An 18,888-nucleotide genomic window follows, 5' to 3' on the forward strand; every position below is an offset into this window, starting at 1 on the left:
TGTGTGTGTGTGTGTGTGTGTGTGTATTAAAGAACTTAGGTTTTAGAATTAAAATATTAACATTGCCCAGTGTGAAATGAAATAAAGGTAACTCACAGCCCAGAAATGTTCTCTAACATTCAAGAAACTGAGCAAAAATACTCATTAGAAGTGTGTCAAGGAAGGGGCGCCTGGGTGGTTCAGTGGGTTAAAGCCTCTGCCTTCGGCTCAGGTCATGATCCCAGTGTCCTGGGATCGAGCCCCACATCGGGCTCTCTGCTCTGCAGGGAGTCTGCTTCCTCCTCTCTCTCTCTCTGCCTGCCTCGCTACCTACTTGTGATCTCTGTCTGTCAAATAAATAAAAAATCTTTAAAAAAAAAAAAAAAAAAGGTGTGTGTCAAGGAAAAAAGACATACTTCACTACGAAGTGGCAAGACTGAAAACCAAGGTAGATTCAGGTACAGAAGTGGTTTAGAAGCCAGAGTTAGGAAGCAGAAGAATTAGAAATTACCTGGAAGGTGTGAACTCAGGGATAAAATCATCAAGGTAATTTTAAGACCTGAGATATTTGTGTTAATGGGCCATAAAATGAGCACTGTATGGTATAAGGATGATAGCATAGTTCAGTAAATGCAGGAAGCCTTAAGTGAACAGGTGCCCAGCGGTTGGCCCAGAAAAACTGCTGACATCTATTTAATTGGAATATATTGAAATCAATATATTGAAACCAATCTCCTTGTGAAATACACTGCTCTGACACTTTCTTGGTCACTTCCTTCTTTCCCTAATATTTTGACAAGGAAAAATCATTTACTACATTTATAGTTGCATAATTTTACACATTTGGCCTTTAATAATGCATTTCATTTATTCTAAGTTGCTTGTATTTTCACATTTTTAACATCTCTATCTTATAACTGGTAGAATCTTAGATTGGGGGAAAGCAATATTGGATGTCAATAGTTTTATAGATTTCCTCTGTATTTACATTAAGATCCAAGTTAAAATTTCTTTTTGAAGTCCTACTTTCCTATATTAACCTGTCATCCTGTCAAGTTAAGTTGCAATTTAAATTGATTAAAAAAAAAAGTGATGGGTCTTAAAATACAATTTGAATCATAGCTTCTAATCATGAACTCAGGAGTATTTCTCTTAGGTTAAAACATTCTTAGAGGTTTTCAAAAAAGTCATTTTGGGATAGAATCACATACAAGATGTGCAATAATTTCATGCCATCTCTAAATCACTGTGTGTGCACACATGCATATGTGCATGTTGGTGGGAGGTGGTAACGCTTTGCTTAATGGTTGGCAGTCTTCCTTTTTCATAGAGCAAATAGGGTAGTACTGTCTATCACAGTTGTCTTAGATTCTTGAGAAAACAGTAATGGACAGTGCGGAAATACTGTGTGTGTGCGCATCTGAGCTTAATATCTAATGGCTTAAGTATCCATTTTATAAAATAGCAATGTAGTTTTTGTCATTAGCAAAAAGTGCAAGAAAATTGTCATAGGCTAGAGACAGAAGACTATTATTTTCTGAAAACCTCATACAAACTGACAACATTTTAGGGTCCTTGTAAGTATAATACATATAATACATACATGTGATAGGCATCTCACCAAAGTGGAAATAATACTGTTAACTATGGGGAAAATAGTTAAATTGTGTAATCAGAAGTGCAAATTAGAGACAGTGAACTTCTTCATTTATATCAGTAGGAATTTTTTCTTTCAGGTATCAGAAGTCAGGGTGGGAGTGAAAACTGGTGAAGTTGATAGCATTACACACTAGTATGCTCCCACCTTTTTAATAAGAAAGCAACTTAGTATTATACATTGAGTCATGACAACTATTTAACCTTATGGTCTAGTCATCCCATTTTGGAGATCTTTCCTAAGGAGATAAAGACAAAATTACTTTTAAAAAACTATGTATATGAAGATTTTCCTCATAAGAATAGAAGTTTGTAAGCAACCTGAACCCTAAGAATAGGAGATTGACTAAAGTATGGGAATAACACCTGATAGGCCATTGTGTATCCATTAAATAGTAAATATATTCGAATGGGGTTGAGATTGCTTGTCAGGAAAAAAGTAGGACATAAATGGTACATTGGAGCTATTTTTTTAAGTGTAAGTAACAAAGTAATGGTTGTGAGTTGATGAGTAATTTTTAAACAAAGTATTTTGGCTCTTGCAAATTTTTGTTCATGATAGGATATTTGTTAAAGGAAGGAGCAAATGACTTTTATCTGTTTGCACCTGTAATGTGATCTTCAGTACTGCTGATTAACCTGGTCTCTTTCATTTACAAGTTAAAATCTAAAAATTAAAAAAAAAAATTGACTTCTATAACCAGAGTTCATGGAGTAAATTGGTTACTACTTGACCCAGGAATTAAATGGCCTGTCTCAGTTCTGCTCTCCTCTGTTGATACATCCTAGAAAGGCTTCCATCGTGCTTAACCCACCCCCCCACCCGTGATGGCAAAGGAAGCCTGGGGCAGCTCCAGACAGTGGCCAAGAATCTACAGCTCTGCCTGTCTTTTTTTTTTTTTCCCCTCTCTCTCTCTTTAAAAAAGTATGTATTTATATATAGAAACAGGATGAGTGGGGGGAGGGGCAAAGGGAGAGGAGAGAGAATCTCAAGCAGACACTGTGCTGAATGGGGAGCCTGAAGCAGAGCTCAGTCTCATGACCCTGAGATCAAGACCTGAGCTGAAATTAGGAGTCAAATGCCTAACCAACTGAGCCACCCAGGCACCCCCTCTGCCTCTCTCAGTGGTTCTTGGGAAGTCCCAGGGCAGCAGTAGCTGGCCCAGCCTAAATGGAGTAGGGGCAGTGCCAATTTCCTTTTTGTCACTTGGGCTCATTTTGCACTTTTTCTGCATATTGATATTTCTTTTATCCAAGGCCTTTTGATTTTTAATATTTAGATCCTCAGTAGCATATCTTGGTTTGGGGAAGTGTGTGTGTGTGTGTGTGTGTGTGTGTGTGTGTGTGAGAGAGAGAGAGAGAGAGAGTTCCCCAGAATTCCCATTGAAAAGTGTTAATTAAACTTCTTTTGTGCCATAGGCATGATACGTAGTATGTTTACTTCTGCAAACATTTCTGCTTATTTTTTAGATTCACATGTAGTATATTCGCTTTTTTTTTGGTAAGTTGGTCATGAACGCTTTCGAAAGCCTTAGGTTAGAGGCAGCCATGAAAGTCTTTGTCACTTTGAGCACAGCTGAATTCATTGATTTTCCAAATAGCTAACATTGTCTTATTTTTCAAATATGTGAAAAAAAAGTTTAATTTTTATGTATGGTTCTTTTACATAAAAATGTTGAATAGAATAGTTTCTCCAAAAGCCGTCAAACAGACTTCAAATTCAGTGAAGGAATTTCCGTGAAGAACAAAGCTATGTTTAGCTATGTAAATTTCTAGTGCTGGCAATACCATTAAAATGGATGGTTCAGATTCCTGTTAAACCAAGAAGTCCGAAATGATGATTGTGAAAGATTCTATTGGAGGAAAAAATGATTCTAGGTAGATAAGATTGTGAAATGCTGAATTAGACATAATTCACTATATGACTGATTATATTTTTTTAAGATTTTATTTATTTGTCAGAGAGAGAGAGCACTGTCAGGCAGAGGCAGAGAGAGAAGCAAGCTCCCCGCTGAGCGAGGACCCTGATGTGGGACAAGACTGACTAGTTTTGTTTTGTTTTTTTAAGATTTTATTTATTTGACAGAGAGCGAGAGATCACAAGTAGGCAGAGAGGCAGGCAGAGAGAGAGGAGGAAGCAGGCCCCCCGCTGAGCAGGAAGCCCAATGCGGGACTCGATCCCAGGACCCTGAGATCATGACCTGAGCCACCCAGGCATCCCAAGACTGATTAGGTTTTAATGGACATTTTTATTCTCTAAGAGCCAGGGAAGCCAGGGATAGTATTTTCTATTAGACTGCCAACACGCCTTTAAGAAACAGAACAATTATTATGTGGTTTGGGGAATACTAGACTTAACCATTACTCTCTCAGGATCTTGGTCCGGTTTCTTACACGATTGGCTAAGTACTTTGGGATGGACCTTGCTGAGGGGTGTCATATGGTGGGTTTTTTTTTTTTTTTTTAAGAGAATTTTGAGTGGTTCTTAACGAATGTGGTTGCAATATGAAAGTCATTTGTTTGATAGAAGTATCAGACTGTCTTGTCAAAAACAGTGAAGTAGCCCAAAAATATATTTCAGAGCTAACAGAGCTTAAAAAGAATAAATATTATATGCAACCAGACAAAAACATATTTCTGCATTTCCTATTTATTCCTCAGACTGCTTTGCTTATCAGACTGTCACTAAACATCTTGAGGAAAAGCAGAGACCATTTTGTTTGGAATCTTAGACACACCAGAGGTGTTTTACTTTTTTTTTAAATGACAATTTTATTATCCCATATAGTGGCAAACCCTCTTTTATGAAAATTCAAGTACCTGCTTTGTATTCTTGTGTAAATAGAGAATTTCCCACCTTGGTACAAGGTGCACTACAATCAGACAGACATACCTTTACATAGGTATAGACAAAATTTTTTACAAGTAGCCCCATGATCTGGTCCAAAAAGTACTCTTATTGAAGCCCCAAATTAATCATGCAGCATGGATGGAGGAAGGAGGAGTTTTGCTTTGGAAATTGAGAGCAAAAGTTAAAAATTACTTGCTATTATGGAAGTGTATCTGTAGAATAGAACATTGAACTTCATACAGTTTTTTAAAAATCTGCCATGATGGATAGTCCCCCATATAAACCACAGCTAACTAAATGAGTTCATTTGTTGAATGGAGTTAGAATTAGCTATTTGATTGTCTAAAGAATATTTGCTTGCCAAAAGCAACTTGTTTGGTTTTGGCATATTTGGTATATTGAGCTGGTATCTGACAGTAATAGCCACAATATAACTTGCTTTTTGAGACTGTTTCTGGAATATGCCAGTAATATCAGCTTAAAGGGTGGTGACGGGATTTTTAATAGTTAAGTAGGAGGGGGAAGGCACAAATAAAATTCCATCCAAAAGTTGCATAGATTATTTAGGTGCAGGTTAAAAAAAAGTTTAAGACACAGCTTGGTTTTATTCCACATATGTGAAGAGATTCTACAATTTTGCGGTTTCCCAGCATAATTTTATATTGTTGCCTTTACTGAAATTGGCTTTTTGTCATTACTAAAAACTCTTCCCAACACTGCTAAGTGATTAAAATTGATGTGTAGCTATTTTTAAAATCATGTATTTTTCTACTCAAATTATCACACCTTTTTCTCTTCTTCTTATACAGAGTTAGCTTTGGAATCAAACCCTTCTGACCATCCAAGGGCAAGCACAATTTTCCTGAGCAAATCTCAAACGGATGGTAAGACAGTGTTTTTCCCCCTCTGAGAAAAAGATTGTTTTTGTTTTGTGTATTATAGAAAGTCTATAAAAGAGCTCGTACATTGGTTTAAATGTTTCACTCTTTCATGTATTCATTTCTTATTATGATATCTGATGATATATTTTCCTTTCGTTGTTACGGATTTAGCTAGCAGAACACGGAGACTCTGTGTACACATTTTGCCACCTCTTTTACCAACTTTTATCAACTTATCACTTGTGACCACATGATTTAGATATTGTCTAATTCTCCATACTGCCTTGTCCTTTAACCCCTGACTCCAAAGAACAACGGTTTTAAAGATGAGTAATAGGATTTAGGCCACAGTTAAGTTTTCATTTAACAAATTAAAAAAAAAAAGAGTTGTTAATTTATGGGGATTAAATCTGTGATTCTGGCCCCATTTTACACCACCCTCAACCAAACAAGCCTATCTCACATCCACATTTATTCTACTCAGAACTTCTGAGCTATTCAAAATTTTCTCATCCTAATGTAGTGGTGTGCCTGGATACATGGGAACAAACATGCCCTGTGGGGTTTTCCTAGAAGGTTAGAGACTGGTATAAATTGCCTGTGTCCTTGATGTATGATGAGAATCAGAACTGTAGAGTTTTAGCACTCCTGCTTGCGTGCTTATTTTCCTTAATGTAATGTTAAATCTTTTTTTATTCGAACTAAGCCATACATGACCAAGTTTTTCAGATGATTATGACAGCAGGAATATAAAAAGTGAGGGCTCCATAATATTTGAAGTATGCAGCACGATAAAAAAATGGGGGGTTTTAACCTGCATTTTCATAGAGTATGTACATAGCCTGACTTAAGCAGATCACTTCTGGTTAGGATTGCTGTATTTCTCTGTTTCTTCCACATGTAGAGACAATGTGTGGAGACAGTAAAAGCAAAGCTTTCGCATGTCTCTTTCTCCTGAGTCATAAGGAATGTGTGCCTATGATGTCACCCCACATTAAAGGAGGCAGTGTGGGAAACAAACAAACAAAAAGTGGGGTCCAAAGCTCATTGGAGCTTTTATTCTTCGTCTAGTCTTTGTTAGAGCAAAGTGATTTTGTGTGCTGTAGATACATTCGGTTAGTTTAGCACACTCATTAAAATATAAATTTAAGATAGATACTTTCCAGTTGTGTAATGGCCCATTTATTTTTTTAGTAAGGTATTCTAGTAGATCACCAATAAGTGCTTTAGGATGCTTCCAGAATACTGATGTATCTAGAAATTAGTGCCTGGCCAGAAACTGATTCTTAGAGCTGTCGGATCCTGGTAATTAAAGTAAGTTGTATATAAATATAGAATTAGAAAATACTATGTAGTGGTTCAGATATTCAACAGGTAAACATTTTTATTAGTTAAATTTTCACCTGGCCTAGTTTGCTTTGACCTTTTCTTTTGTACATGGGGAACCTTTTGTTTGTACCTAACAAAGAAAATCTGTTAGGTCAAAAAGTAAAACTAAGTTTTTAGATTTTACTTTATAGGATTCATCTTGCTAGGTGATTTAAATTATAAATTTTGTTGGAAATTATATTTTTAAAATGGAATTTCACCTCATTTTGTGCATTTTTAATCTGTCAGATGAGTAGCAACTACTTTTACTTTTCTGTGGCATTTGTATCAGAATTGATCAGTGAATTTTTTTTATTCTTAGTGCGAGAAAAGAGGAAGAGCAACCATTTAAACCATGTAAGTAAACAGTTGAAAAGTTAAGTAAGAAATTAATAGTTTGAATTAAAATTATGTATGTCATTATTCCCCAAAAATATAATGGATCCCATACTGTTAGCCCTATAAGGACCTCTTTTTGTAGATTTTCCGAAATCTCTTCTATTTTCCTCGTTAACAAATGTATTCTAGAAAGTCTGTGGCTTAGTAGTGCCCATTTTTTAAGGGTTCTGACAATTAACTTAAATTTCAATAGCATGGTTATGGTATAAAGTTCCGCCTTCATTTTTTAATCTTATTTTTTAACCAAAGTAACAAAAATGTAATAACTAAGTTAATTTTTAGCACTATCAACTTCCTAATGTGCTAGATGAAAGCTTAGCTTCATCACTTCACTGTGGCCTTTTTGCCCTGCCTCTAGTCCCTCAACCTGTATCATGGTTTTTATCAGAATCAATGTGTATGTTGTTATGACTGTGCAAATATTGTTCCCTGCTGAGCCATGTAGTTCTCTGCCTGTGCCTTCTCCTGTATACACCTCATTCTTTGTCTTAAATATTTCTGAAACCTGAGCACTTCTGCACTTCTCCAGGATAATCCAGTCCCCATTTTCCTAGCCAACATGATCTCACACAGCCAAATGCTGTCAGTAGCTCCCTGGTGGGTCTTTCTGCTTTCACATTCTTCCTTTTTTGTGTGGAATTAATTTCCTGACAGTATTCACTTGCTGATTTTCTAATAGCTGATTTCCCCTCCAAGTGTTGTAACAGTTGTCTCATGTCCGTCAGAAATATTTTTCGTTTACTAAAACACATCTGTTCTGTTTTTTCTTGGAGACTGGCTTTTGTTGTTCTATTCCAGTAGAGTAGACTGGTTTTCACTAGGTTGGCTCTGTGTCTGTTTTCCTGGGATATCTCCTTGAAGTCATCTGGGATCTCACATAACTGCTGTCCTGTGTTGGATCCCCTATGTCCTAGATTCTCTGTTTCCCTTTGTCTTGTTACAGGCCCTTGTTCTACTGGAGCACATTTTTCTGGGAATAGGCAGAAGTTTTTAGAGATCTAGCTTCTCTGAAACTCCTGCTGTCTGATAAAGTATAGAATTCTAGGTTGAAATTAATTTTTGCAGTTCTATAGACATTTCTTTATTGTCTTCTCATTTAAAGTGTTGCTCATAAATCTGTTGACATTGTATGATACATTGTACATTACCAATTTTAGTCATTGTTCCCCCATCCCTTCTTTCTCTGAAACCTTCTAGTACCTTCTCTATCCCTGAGATTCTGAAATTTCATAATATGGTTTGATATGGACCTTTTCATTTTGTTGGGGCAAGTAGGTCTGTAGACCATCTCTCTTTCTAATGAGTGTCTTTGTGTGTGTGTGTGTGTGTGTGTGTGTGTGTGTGTGTGTGTTATTCAGATGTTGGACCTCTTGAACCAGTATTCCCGCACAGATCTCTAATTTTTTTCCCTTCTATTTTCCATTTTGTCTTTTTGTCCTACTTCCTGGGGACTTCCTTGACTTTATGCTCTAACCCTTCTCCTTCTATTGAATACTGAGTTTTATCTATCTTATTTTTAATTTACAGAGTTCTCTTATAGTCTCTCATTATTTATAGCATCTGGTTCTTTCATGAGTGCGATTTCTCATCTTAGGGTTTTTAAGAATTTTTGAAGTTTTCATTTGCTGCTTAGTTTTATCATTCCCATCAATTTCTTTTCCCGTTCTGATCTCTCTTACTTGTCAGAGGCTTCTGTCAAATGTGGAGTGGTCCCTGCCTGTGTCTGTGATCTCACTGGAAGTACTATGAGTGAGCAGGACTTGTTCACGGATGGGCCTCACCGTGGGCGTCTGGGGGCTGAGTCTCTGAATTCTGAGCCTGCCTTGGGTTCTGTAAGACAAACTGGCTTTCTTGTTGCTGTTCCAGTCTCTGTGCTTTTCTGTTCTGCCGTGTCAGTTGCCACTCCTTTGGTCTTTTCACCTTTCGAACATTAAAAAGCACCTGCTATTTATCCTGTGTTGTATATATCCTCTGAAAGGAGAGGGAGAGGAAGTAGATTTATGATCAGTCCACCATGTTTTTAACTCAAACTCAGAACGTGTTTTGAAAATATGTATTTAAGTTTAAAGTTTTAATTCAGTATAATTAATGATATTAATTCAGGCAGTATTTTCCAGTTATCCCCGTAATTAGCATATTACACTTTTCTCCTAATGCCTTGATTAAGAATTCAGACCACACACCCTGTCATATTGTCCCATTAATGCACAACATAGATGAAGCAGTTTTCATTAATGCATAGTGTTGGACATTTTTAAGTTGTCTTGTGAAAAAGACAACTTGTGCTGTGAAAATGAGAGACCCACAAGTGAGCTTTAGCAGTAGGCACAATGGGCAGGTCAGTGGCTGGGGCCTGGATTTCAACAGGTACTTGGCCTTTGATGGTAAGGCTTGGATTGTGATTTCCTAGACTTCTAAGTATGATTATTTTTTAGTCTTTGCCACTGAATCCTAAGTCTGTGAAATAACCTTTGTTGTAAAGATTATAAAAGTCCACCTATTCCGTTAGTGCTCAATGAGTGAAAATAAACACTGCCTTTGTCTCTGTCTATTCTAGTAACCAACTGAAATATCTATGAACACTAAACTGCCAATACTGCTGTTTTTTGCTATTTGATTTTTTTTTTTAAGTATTTGCTTTTTATGACCCTATGTTTGTCAGTGTTGTTTATTGAGGCTGTAAGCCAGTGATGGTAAGCCTTTAACCATAAAAGACAATTGTCTTTAAATGTCAGCTAATTTTAAGCTAATAAATAATTATAGCTTGGTATATCCAGGCATTGTTCAGAGGCTTAATTCTGCCACCCTCTAGTTGAATACTAGGTCTTACTGAATACTGAAAAGTAGGCCTGAACTGATGCGGAAGTGTTCAGTGTATCTTTGGTTGGATCTAGCCAGTACACTGTAAGTTGCTGATTCACGAACCCCCCATATGTCTGTAAGACTACATCTAATTAAAATTTTTAAATGTTTCACACTAATATTTTCAAAAGCAAGCCAAAATATATTCATACTAGAAAAAAAATTAATGAGGAAAGTGGGAGCAAATATAACCCAAAGCTTTACCAACTGATCTATATTTTGGTGCATTTTCTTTCTATTCTTTTTATGGCTCCTCAGTATAGGTTTTGGTCAGCATTGACTTTGATTATTATGTAATATACACCATAGTATACCCTACTAGTAGTGGCCTTAAAAGAGAACTTTCTTCCATTTAGAGTAGAAGTATTTAAATGAATTCATTTTCATTTTACATGCTGTATTTATTGAGATTCTTAAAATACGTATTAACTGAATAGCTTTAAAGAACATAACAGTGTTACATATAGTTGAACATTTCTGGCTTGAAGCAGAATTTAGTGATACTTTTCAAAAACAGAAGGTCTAGGACTTTTTGTTAGTAAGAGGTAAATGACTTTGTAGGAAAACATCTGAAACAGGCAAAGTGGTGTTTTTATATACCATGTGGATATTTCTGATTATTGGCTACTGGCAGCTTTTAAATGCTCTGTATTTTAAAAAGTAAACTAGATTTTTTTTCCCCCTGCCCCATTTGTTGTGTATTTGAGGGGGATGCTGACAGGAGAGTGTGACAGCATGGCGAATGCTATTTTATATTGATAAGAGGAAGGAAGGCTCATCTGAATTAGTAAAAAAAAAAAAAAAAAGAAAGAAAGAAAAAGAAAAAAACACAACAAACCAAGATTTAAATTGTTGGCATTCTTTGGTATCGAACGCTGCTATTACTTTTAACTACTTACAGTGACTGGGATTTGTTTATTGGTCTTACTTTAAGGAAGAGAATTGTCCTAACATAGTTTAGGCTATTTCAGTATTTGACTATTGCTCTATACTTGGGCTCAGGCTCTTCACAGATAAATGGATACTTCTAAAGTGTTTTAAAGATGGTTTATTCTATGGAGGGTCTCCAAAAGTTCATTGTCACCTCTCTGACACTACTGCAGATAAATCCTCATTAATTTGTAGTAAGATTTACCTTCCAGTTGTAACTGATTTTAAATAATTTGTCAGTTAATTGAACTCCTACTAATTTGTCCCAGATTCTGTGTTCAGTAGCTGGAGGTAGGAGGAATAAGAGTCCTCCCTTCTCTGAAGAAGCTTACTTTTTTTAGGAGGGGAGGGGACACCCTCAAGCAGTTGGTAGCATGTAACAAGTGGCAGATTAGATGTGTGAGCATACAGAAAAAGTTTTGTGGTGTGACTGCTGGCAAAGATATCCTGGAGGTAGATAGGGTCAAGCTTTCTGGGACGAGGAGAAAGAAAAAGGCATTGTAGGCATAGAAAGTAGCATGAGGGAGGCAGGAAATTGTTGTGATGAATATCAAGTAACTTACAGAATAGAATTAATAAAATTTTTAAATGAATGGAAAGTCCTCTGAGGTTCTCACTTAAGTAATATGATGGCAGTCTTATTTAAACATGAAGTTGAAGTGAAGTTCTCATAAGCTGTTTTATCTGTTTTTTTTGGATGTGAGAGAATATTAATGCAGCACTCTCTTGCCCTCCGGATAAGGAACCTGAGGCCCAGAGACACCTATGGCCCCCTTAGCTTATTAATGATAGAGCAACCCTGGCACAGACAGCCTCTGACTCAAGAACATTTGTTTCATCACACTGTCTCCTGAACTGATACATTTATTATTGGTTTTCATTTTCTGCAATAAAATGTTCTTGCATCAATATTATATAAAGCATTACATTTCATTGTAGTAAATGAATAGTAAAAATAGAAAGTCTCAGCTGCTTTTCATAGCTTAGGAAAAAAAAAAACCACTGAAATCTTACTCTAAGCTTCTTACGTTAATGTACAGGGAATTTATAATACGTGGTTGCCAGGTTTGATAATAGGTAATTTATCAAGGGCTGTAGTTTATAACCCATTCCTGAAATCCCATCTGGGAAGTTAGAGCATCCACTGTGTTTCCCATAGAGCTGCACAGGATAGCACACTCAAGCAGTTCGTGAAGTATAAGAAAAATCTTAATGCTTTATCGTTTGACATTTTAACCGAGGAAAAAACCACACTTTTATAGGTTTAACTTACTGTGACATTTTCTTCTATTTCCCTTCCCCTTCAGGTATCTCCAGGGCAGCTCACTAAAAAGTATAGCTCATGCTCAACAATATTTCTAGATGACAGCACAGTCAGCCAACCTAATCTTAGAACCACAATAAAATGGTGAGTACAACTAGGTTGCCAAGGGCTGAGTGACAGACGCCCCCCTCATGCTAAAAGCATCCTAGCCATACTTGATCTGATTTAAGTCATTTGATTGTCCTTTTCAGTAATCAGGTTAAGAAACTGGTGTCTATTTTATATTGCTTTCCAGGACCTCAGTCTGAATATCAGTTTCCATTTTAATCTTAGAGTGCATGGTAAAGGGAAAGCCAGTTAGCAAATAAAAAAATCCCAGGAAAAGTATACCTCTTAATTAATACATTTCCGTTGTTAAGAATTGTTAAACATAATGAGGAGATGGAGAGGCGCTTTTTATTGGATGTTTCTAGAAGTATTTATGAGTTACAGGCCTTAAACAATGTATACTACTTGGAAGCTACTCTTGAAAGAAGGAACAGTTTGTCCCCTACTGGCACCAGAGTGTATCTGCATTTAAATTTAATTGAATTTTTGTCAGATTTTCCCCATGATTCATTTTTTTCCTCCCTCTGCACTACTGCTGTAAGAAAATTAACTTCTCCTTCCTATCTCCCAAAGAGGGGGAAAATATACCAAGTCAATCTTGAACAAATTCTCAAGCTTAATTTCTTTATGGATGAAATTTTTCCTCAACTGAAAATTATAATTTAATAAGTATACTTAATTTTAACTTTACATATGTGTATCAATATACAAATATATCTCTAGGACATTATATCAGTCCATATATAAGAAAACCGCAGCAGAGAACAATGAAAGAGATGGTTTTGGAAACATAGCTGTGGTCAGGTTTATACTTCAACAAACATGAACAGTGTTATGATGATGGAAACTATTCCTTAATTTCCAGGAGCACCTTATAATCCACAATTAGGGTTGCACTTTTAGAACACCCCAAGATGAATCTTTCAAGCTTGTTTAAGGGAGAGGATAAGCCCAAAACTGGCTATGCAGAGCTTCCTGACTTCATCGAAATTGGCCAAAGAACATTATTAACATCTCTTTGGGACATGAGTGTTGATTTTCCAGAACACAGTTTAGAACACTACTTCAAAATACTAATATTCTCCTCTTGAATTTTATTTTTCAGTCTTAAGAACAACTGGCTTATAAACTTAATTTTGTTTCTTATGTACCAGCTTTGTCAGCTAATTAAACTATGGGTAACTTCTACTTTAATTATAAACAGCAAGTTTACAGTCATTATAATGTAACTTTTCTTTCACTCTTATAACAGCAGAGATCAAATTTGTATTTCAGCAAAAACTGAGTGCCAAAAGTCTAAAGTCCTGAGCTTTGGCACCTAACAAGTAATCACTAAATATTTTTATTCAGCCAAGACACTAAATCCATGTGTAAAAAACAAAACAAAACTCTACTTTGGCTAGAGTCCCCAGTCTAATATTTTAGTACATAATTCAAAAGTGGTTTTAAAGATTAACCTTGCTCAGACAAGTAGGTTTCATGCTTGTTTTTCCCTACTTGGCCTAATTTGTAGAAGTACAGTAAATTTAATTTGCTTTCATTAAGTTTTAAAAATAATTCAGTGCATTTATTGATGAAATAAATGTTTACTGAGAAAATAATAGGGCAAATTGGTTTTTAGGAATGATTTTGAAAAATGTTTACATTGGGGTAGTGCATTGTTCTCAGTGGGGGGGAGCCATATTAGAATCACTTGTGCAACTTTTTTTCAAAAATCTGTTTCAAAATACATGCATTTCCCCCTCCCCTACCACACTCTCACAAGCCTTTTGATAGGCTGAGGAAGGATACGAGGCATAATTGTATGAATGAAAGCTTCCCGAAGGATTCGTTCGTTCCCAGATTTTGTGGCACGTTGCAGTCACCTGGGGAACTTTAAAAGCCAATCTAATGCCCAAGTCATACCCAGTGTCAGTAACATTAGACCATCTGGAGGTAGAAGCCAAGCAGTTTTTAAAAGCTCCTCAGGCAATCCAGTGTGCAGCCAAGATTGGAGAGAACCACTGCCTGGTTAGAGTGTGGGAGAATGAGAACCGCTTCTGACCAACTGTGGGACCTTGCGCAAGTCAATTTTAAGCCTTGGTTCCTTGTGTGTTAGATGGGTTGTTTAATTAAATGCTAAGGCTTCATGGTCCTTTTCAGCATAGAACTTTGAATTCTGTGATTTTAAAATCAAATTGAAGATGAAACTGTTTGAAGCACTATAGAAGTATCCATCTTTGATTCTAATAGCATGTTAAGCCTTTTTACAAGTGCTCGTATTCTATAGACCTAATTCTAAAATTCAGATTTGCCTTCCCTCAATTGTTTTGAGCTTCATTTTAGACATTTTGAGGGCAAAGGGAAGCATATAACTTAACTAAGAGAACCCCTTTGTTGCCTGTACAAAACATCTGTGAATAACTTAGGAATATAGTAACTTAAAGAGTGTCTGAGGACTTATATCTATCTGTTCATTAATATTTAATTTGGAAATACCTGTCATTAAATATTTTATTTTATAATATTATGCTGCATTGTTAGCACTGCTTATTTCGGGGTAACTAGACCTATTGTTGATTTCGTCAGTACTTATATTTGCTATTAAATTTTCTAATTATGATTTTAAATTATTTTATTTGGTATGGAACACTTTAATTATCAACTTTTAGGGAAACAATGAAAAGTGGGTGGGTTTGGTGGATAGAAAACTAAATCAATCAAAATGTAGGGTCTAACTTTTTTTTTTAATACAAAAATTATCTTATGACTTAAATTTAAGCATGTGTACAAACAGATAGAACTTGTATAGGAGGAGGAAATATTCTGTGGGTAGAGGGTCAAATGACAGGGAAAATGTGTAATAATTTATATATTATAATTATGGACCAAAACAGGTTTTCTAACAGTTGGTCCTCCTTTTTGCCAAGAGCCAAAGGACTAAAACAAGGGGGAAAGTGCCCATATGAACTGTTGTGAATTAGAGGATTTCAGGGCCCCTGGGCCCCTGGAAGGATCCTGTCTCCCTCCCAACCCCTTTTTAAAAAATGACTTAATGCCTAACGTGATAAAATCAATTGTTACAATTTTCTTTTTCCTTCCACAGTGTGACCTTAGCAATATATTACCACATAAAGAACAGGTGAGCTCTTTTAAAACCTGTCTTGTTATTCCAGCTCCTTAAATTGCAAAATATCAAGTTTAGTGTTAGGTAACGAGTATAAATATTATTAGAATAAACTTGTAGAGTGCTTTTATTACACTATTGAAGACCCAAGGAGTATTTGTTCCTGTGGATTATATTAATATTTACTGTATTAGATATAAAATTTGAGAATTTAAAAATTAAATACACTGTGTATCAAAACAGGGTTTTTATGGCACTGTTGAAGTTTTGAGCGAGATAATTCTTTGTTGTGGAGTGTTGTCCTGTGCGTGATAGATGTTTAGCAGTCTGCCTGGTCTCTACTCACCAGATGCCGGTAGCACATCTCTCTCCCTCCACGTTGTGTCCCCAGACATGGCCAGGTGTCCCCTGGGGAACAAAGTCACCCTGGATTGGGAACCCCAGTGTTAACATAAATCATTTTTTTTTTTTATTAAAAAGTAACTTTTCCACAACAACAAAGTTGAGTGAAAAGTATGTCATCAATTTACAGTTTTACAAATCTCTTTACTTTCTGGCTTAATAGAAGACAGCTCATTCTCATAGCCGTCTTCCGTGGTTTGTTTTGAAGAAACAATATGAAGACCCAGCCTTGTTTAGATACAGAGTTGGGAAAAGGTGCACTTTTAAAACCTTCAGATATTGTGGATATGCTATGATACTTTACTAAAAGTCCACAAGTGCCAGTTTCTTAGGTTATAATGGAAATATATATATAATGGAATTTTAAATCGTATCAGTGAACTTATACTCTGTTAATATCTTGCACACTGAATGGATCTTTTACCTGTATGTAGTTTTAGAATATTATGCATTGGTCAGCTGGAAAGTACTAGTACACATTTCTTTATACAGTGTCAAAAACTCACTTCTGTTAGTATCACCACCTGTCTTATCAGAAAAGCCTTTAAGTATTGAGAAGCTATCAAGCTTACAGTAGATGAAGCTCATAGTAAAAGGTATAAGTTTTCCCAAAATCCTGATTTTTTTTTTTTTTTTTTTTAGCTTGATAGCCTGAATTTTATCACTGGCAACAAATACTTTATTTTTCTTGACGTTTCAGGCTCACTTTGTTCATTTCCTTTTTTTTTAAGATTTTGTTTATTTATTTGAGAGAGAGAGAGAGCAGGAGCACAGGAGCAGGGGCAGGAGGAGGGGGAGAGAGAGCTCCTGCTGAGCAGGGAGCCCAATGCAGGGCTCAAGCCCAGGACCCTAATCATGACTTGACTTAACTGATTGAGCCACTCAGTTGCCCCACTTTGTTCTTTTTTTTTTTTTTTTTTTTTTTAATTTTTAGATTTAATTTTAAGTAAACTTTGTATCCAACATGAGGCTTGAACTCAAAGCCCTAAGATCAAGAGTTCCATGCTCTACTGATAGAGTCAGCCAGGTGCCTCTCACTTTGTTCATTTTTAAGTAGTACCTTAAAATGGGGCGCCTGGGTGACTCGGTCATTAAGCATCTGCCTTCAGCTCAGGTCATGATCTCAGGGTCCTGGGATCGAGTCCCTCATCGGGCTCCCTGCTTTGCGAGAAGCCTGCTTGTCCCTCCCCTACTCCTCCTGCTCAAGTTCTCTCTCTTGCCGTGTCAAATAAATAAATAAAATCTTAAAAAAAAGAAGAGCTCTGTGGAAAAAGTGGCTTGTTCGGTTCACAACGAAGTCACAGGTTCTTTTCTTTCCTTAACTGTCTTGCAGCATGTAGAAGTGTTTCATAAAGATTTTCTAATTTTTCAGAATATTAGAAGGATCAAGGTTTAATAACACTGTTAAATCTTACTGCTTTATCAAGGATGTTCTTAAGTAGAACAGAATTTTTTCAACTGCAAGCGGCAGGGAGTACTGGTGCGGCTGGGTACCACTACCTTGGTTTATGTGCAAAAACAAGCAGTTTTATTCCCTTTTATTTTGTCTGCAGTCACTGCAGATGTCAAAGGTGTATGAGCAAGTAAGGTCTTTAGTATTCCTATAAAAACAGTTTTGACTTCATGAGCCTCTGAAAAGGGGAGCCGCACACCTGGAGAACCACTGTCTAAATGGGCAAAGTGTATTACTGGAGTGACCTTTTATGTGAAAAGACTGGTCTCTCTTAAAATTTAAGAAAAAAATTACATTTTTAACTCCACCAAACTATTTAAGAGCGACTAGAAGAAATACATGGTAATATATAATATAGAGAGCTACAGAGAGAAAAAAAAACAGGGAAAAAACATGGATTTCATATTCACGTTTATTAAATTCTAAAGACTTTTTGCCCACCACTACTGGTTTATAAAATGTTCTTATGTACTCCAGTGTGCAGTTAGAGGAGTGAAAATATATTTGGTTTGCTAGCATTGCCTGTGAGGGAAAGTCAGTGTTCTGAAAGGCACCTCTGGCTTGGCTGGTCGTGGTAGAAGAGATTTCATAGAGGTCAGGAAACCCTCTGAAGGCCAGAATGCAAAAGAATTTGTAAAATTGTTTGCTTTTGTTGAAGGTTAAGCTTCTTCCACTCCCCTCTCTAATCCCAGCAGGTACTTTACAAAGATATTAATTCCTATATTAATTTTTAAAACGCATGTTCTTATTTTATAGAGATGCAAATAGATCCTTGGATATTTTTGATGAGAGATCACATCCACTCACAGTAAGTGTCAGTTTTATTGAAGTTGTATTTTTCTCTCATGCAGTTGCATTTATTTCATACTGATTTGATTTGAAATTAATTACCAGGAGAAAATTACTCCCTCCAGCTTAAAGTCAAAATCATCTTTTTTTTTTTTTAAAGGTTTTATTTATTTATTTGACAGATAGAGATCACAAGTAGGCAGAGAGGCAGGCGGGATAGGGGGTGGGAAGCAGGCTTCCTGCTGAGCAGAGAACCTATGCGGGGGCTTGATCCCAGGACCCTGAGATCATGACATGAGCCAAAGGCAGAGGCTTAACCCACTGAGCAACCCAGGCGCCCTTGAAGTCAAAATCATCTTAAGTCTTCTTCCCTACCCCATGTTGTGTCTAATCATTTTACCAAAGGAATGATGTATTAGGGATATACGAGAGCAAGAACTGAGCTGCAGCTTTGTAGAATTAGCTAAAGTGAGTAAATGTACCCAGACAACAGAAAATGTATCTTTTTAAAAGATAATTTTCAGTAACTGCGAACAGATTAAGTATTTGCAAATAAACCTAACAAATATGTTGTGATCTCTCTGAAGAAAATTAGAAAATGATTTAAATGTTAAATCCTTTAAAATAACAGGGAGCCTGGGTGGCTCAGTGGGTTAAAGCCTCTTCCTTCAGCTCAGGTCATGATCTCAGGGTTCTGGGATCAAGCCCTGCATTGGGGGCTCTGCTCAGTGGGGAGCCTGCTTCCCCCTCTCTCTCTGCCTGCCTCTCTGCCTACTTGTGATCCCTGTCAAATAAAATCTTAAAAAAAAAAGAAAACTGTTCTTTAAACTTTTTTTTTTT

At 36.4% G+C, this 18,888-nt stretch overlaps 1 protein-coding gene across 3 annotated transcripts in view; it reads left to right on the forward strand.

Annotated features, from left to right (window-relative positions):
- Positions 1-18,888, forward strand: part of LOC111147412 (cyclin Y like 1) — a 106,635-nt gene that overhangs the window by 75,627 nt on the left and 12,120 nt on the right. For all 3 annotated transcript variants that reach the window (XM_022503512.1, XM_022503596.1, XM_022503449.1), the window contains 5 exons: positions 5,296-5,370; positions 7,058-7,092; positions 12,234-12,334; positions 15,384-15,419; positions 18,016-18,067. In XM_022503512.1, coding sequence (XP_022359220.1) covers positions 5,296-5,370; positions 7,058-7,092; positions 12,234-12,334; positions 15,384-15,419; positions 18,016-18,067 — 299 coding nt within the window. The remainder of the gene's footprint in view (positions 1-5,295; positions 5,371-7,057; positions 7,093-12,233; positions 12,335-15,383; positions 15,420-18,015; positions 18,068-18,888) is intronic.

The sequence above is a fragment of the Enhydra lutris genome, unplaced genomic scaffold (assembly GCF_002288905.1).
Source record: "Enhydra lutris kenyoni isolate GAN:26980312 unplaced genomic scaffold, ASM228890v2 scaffoldscaffold1, whole genome shotgun sequence".
NCBI classification, from domain to species: domain Eukaryota; kingdom Metazoa; phylum Chordata; class Mammalia; order Carnivora; family Mustelidae; genus Enhydra; species Enhydra lutris.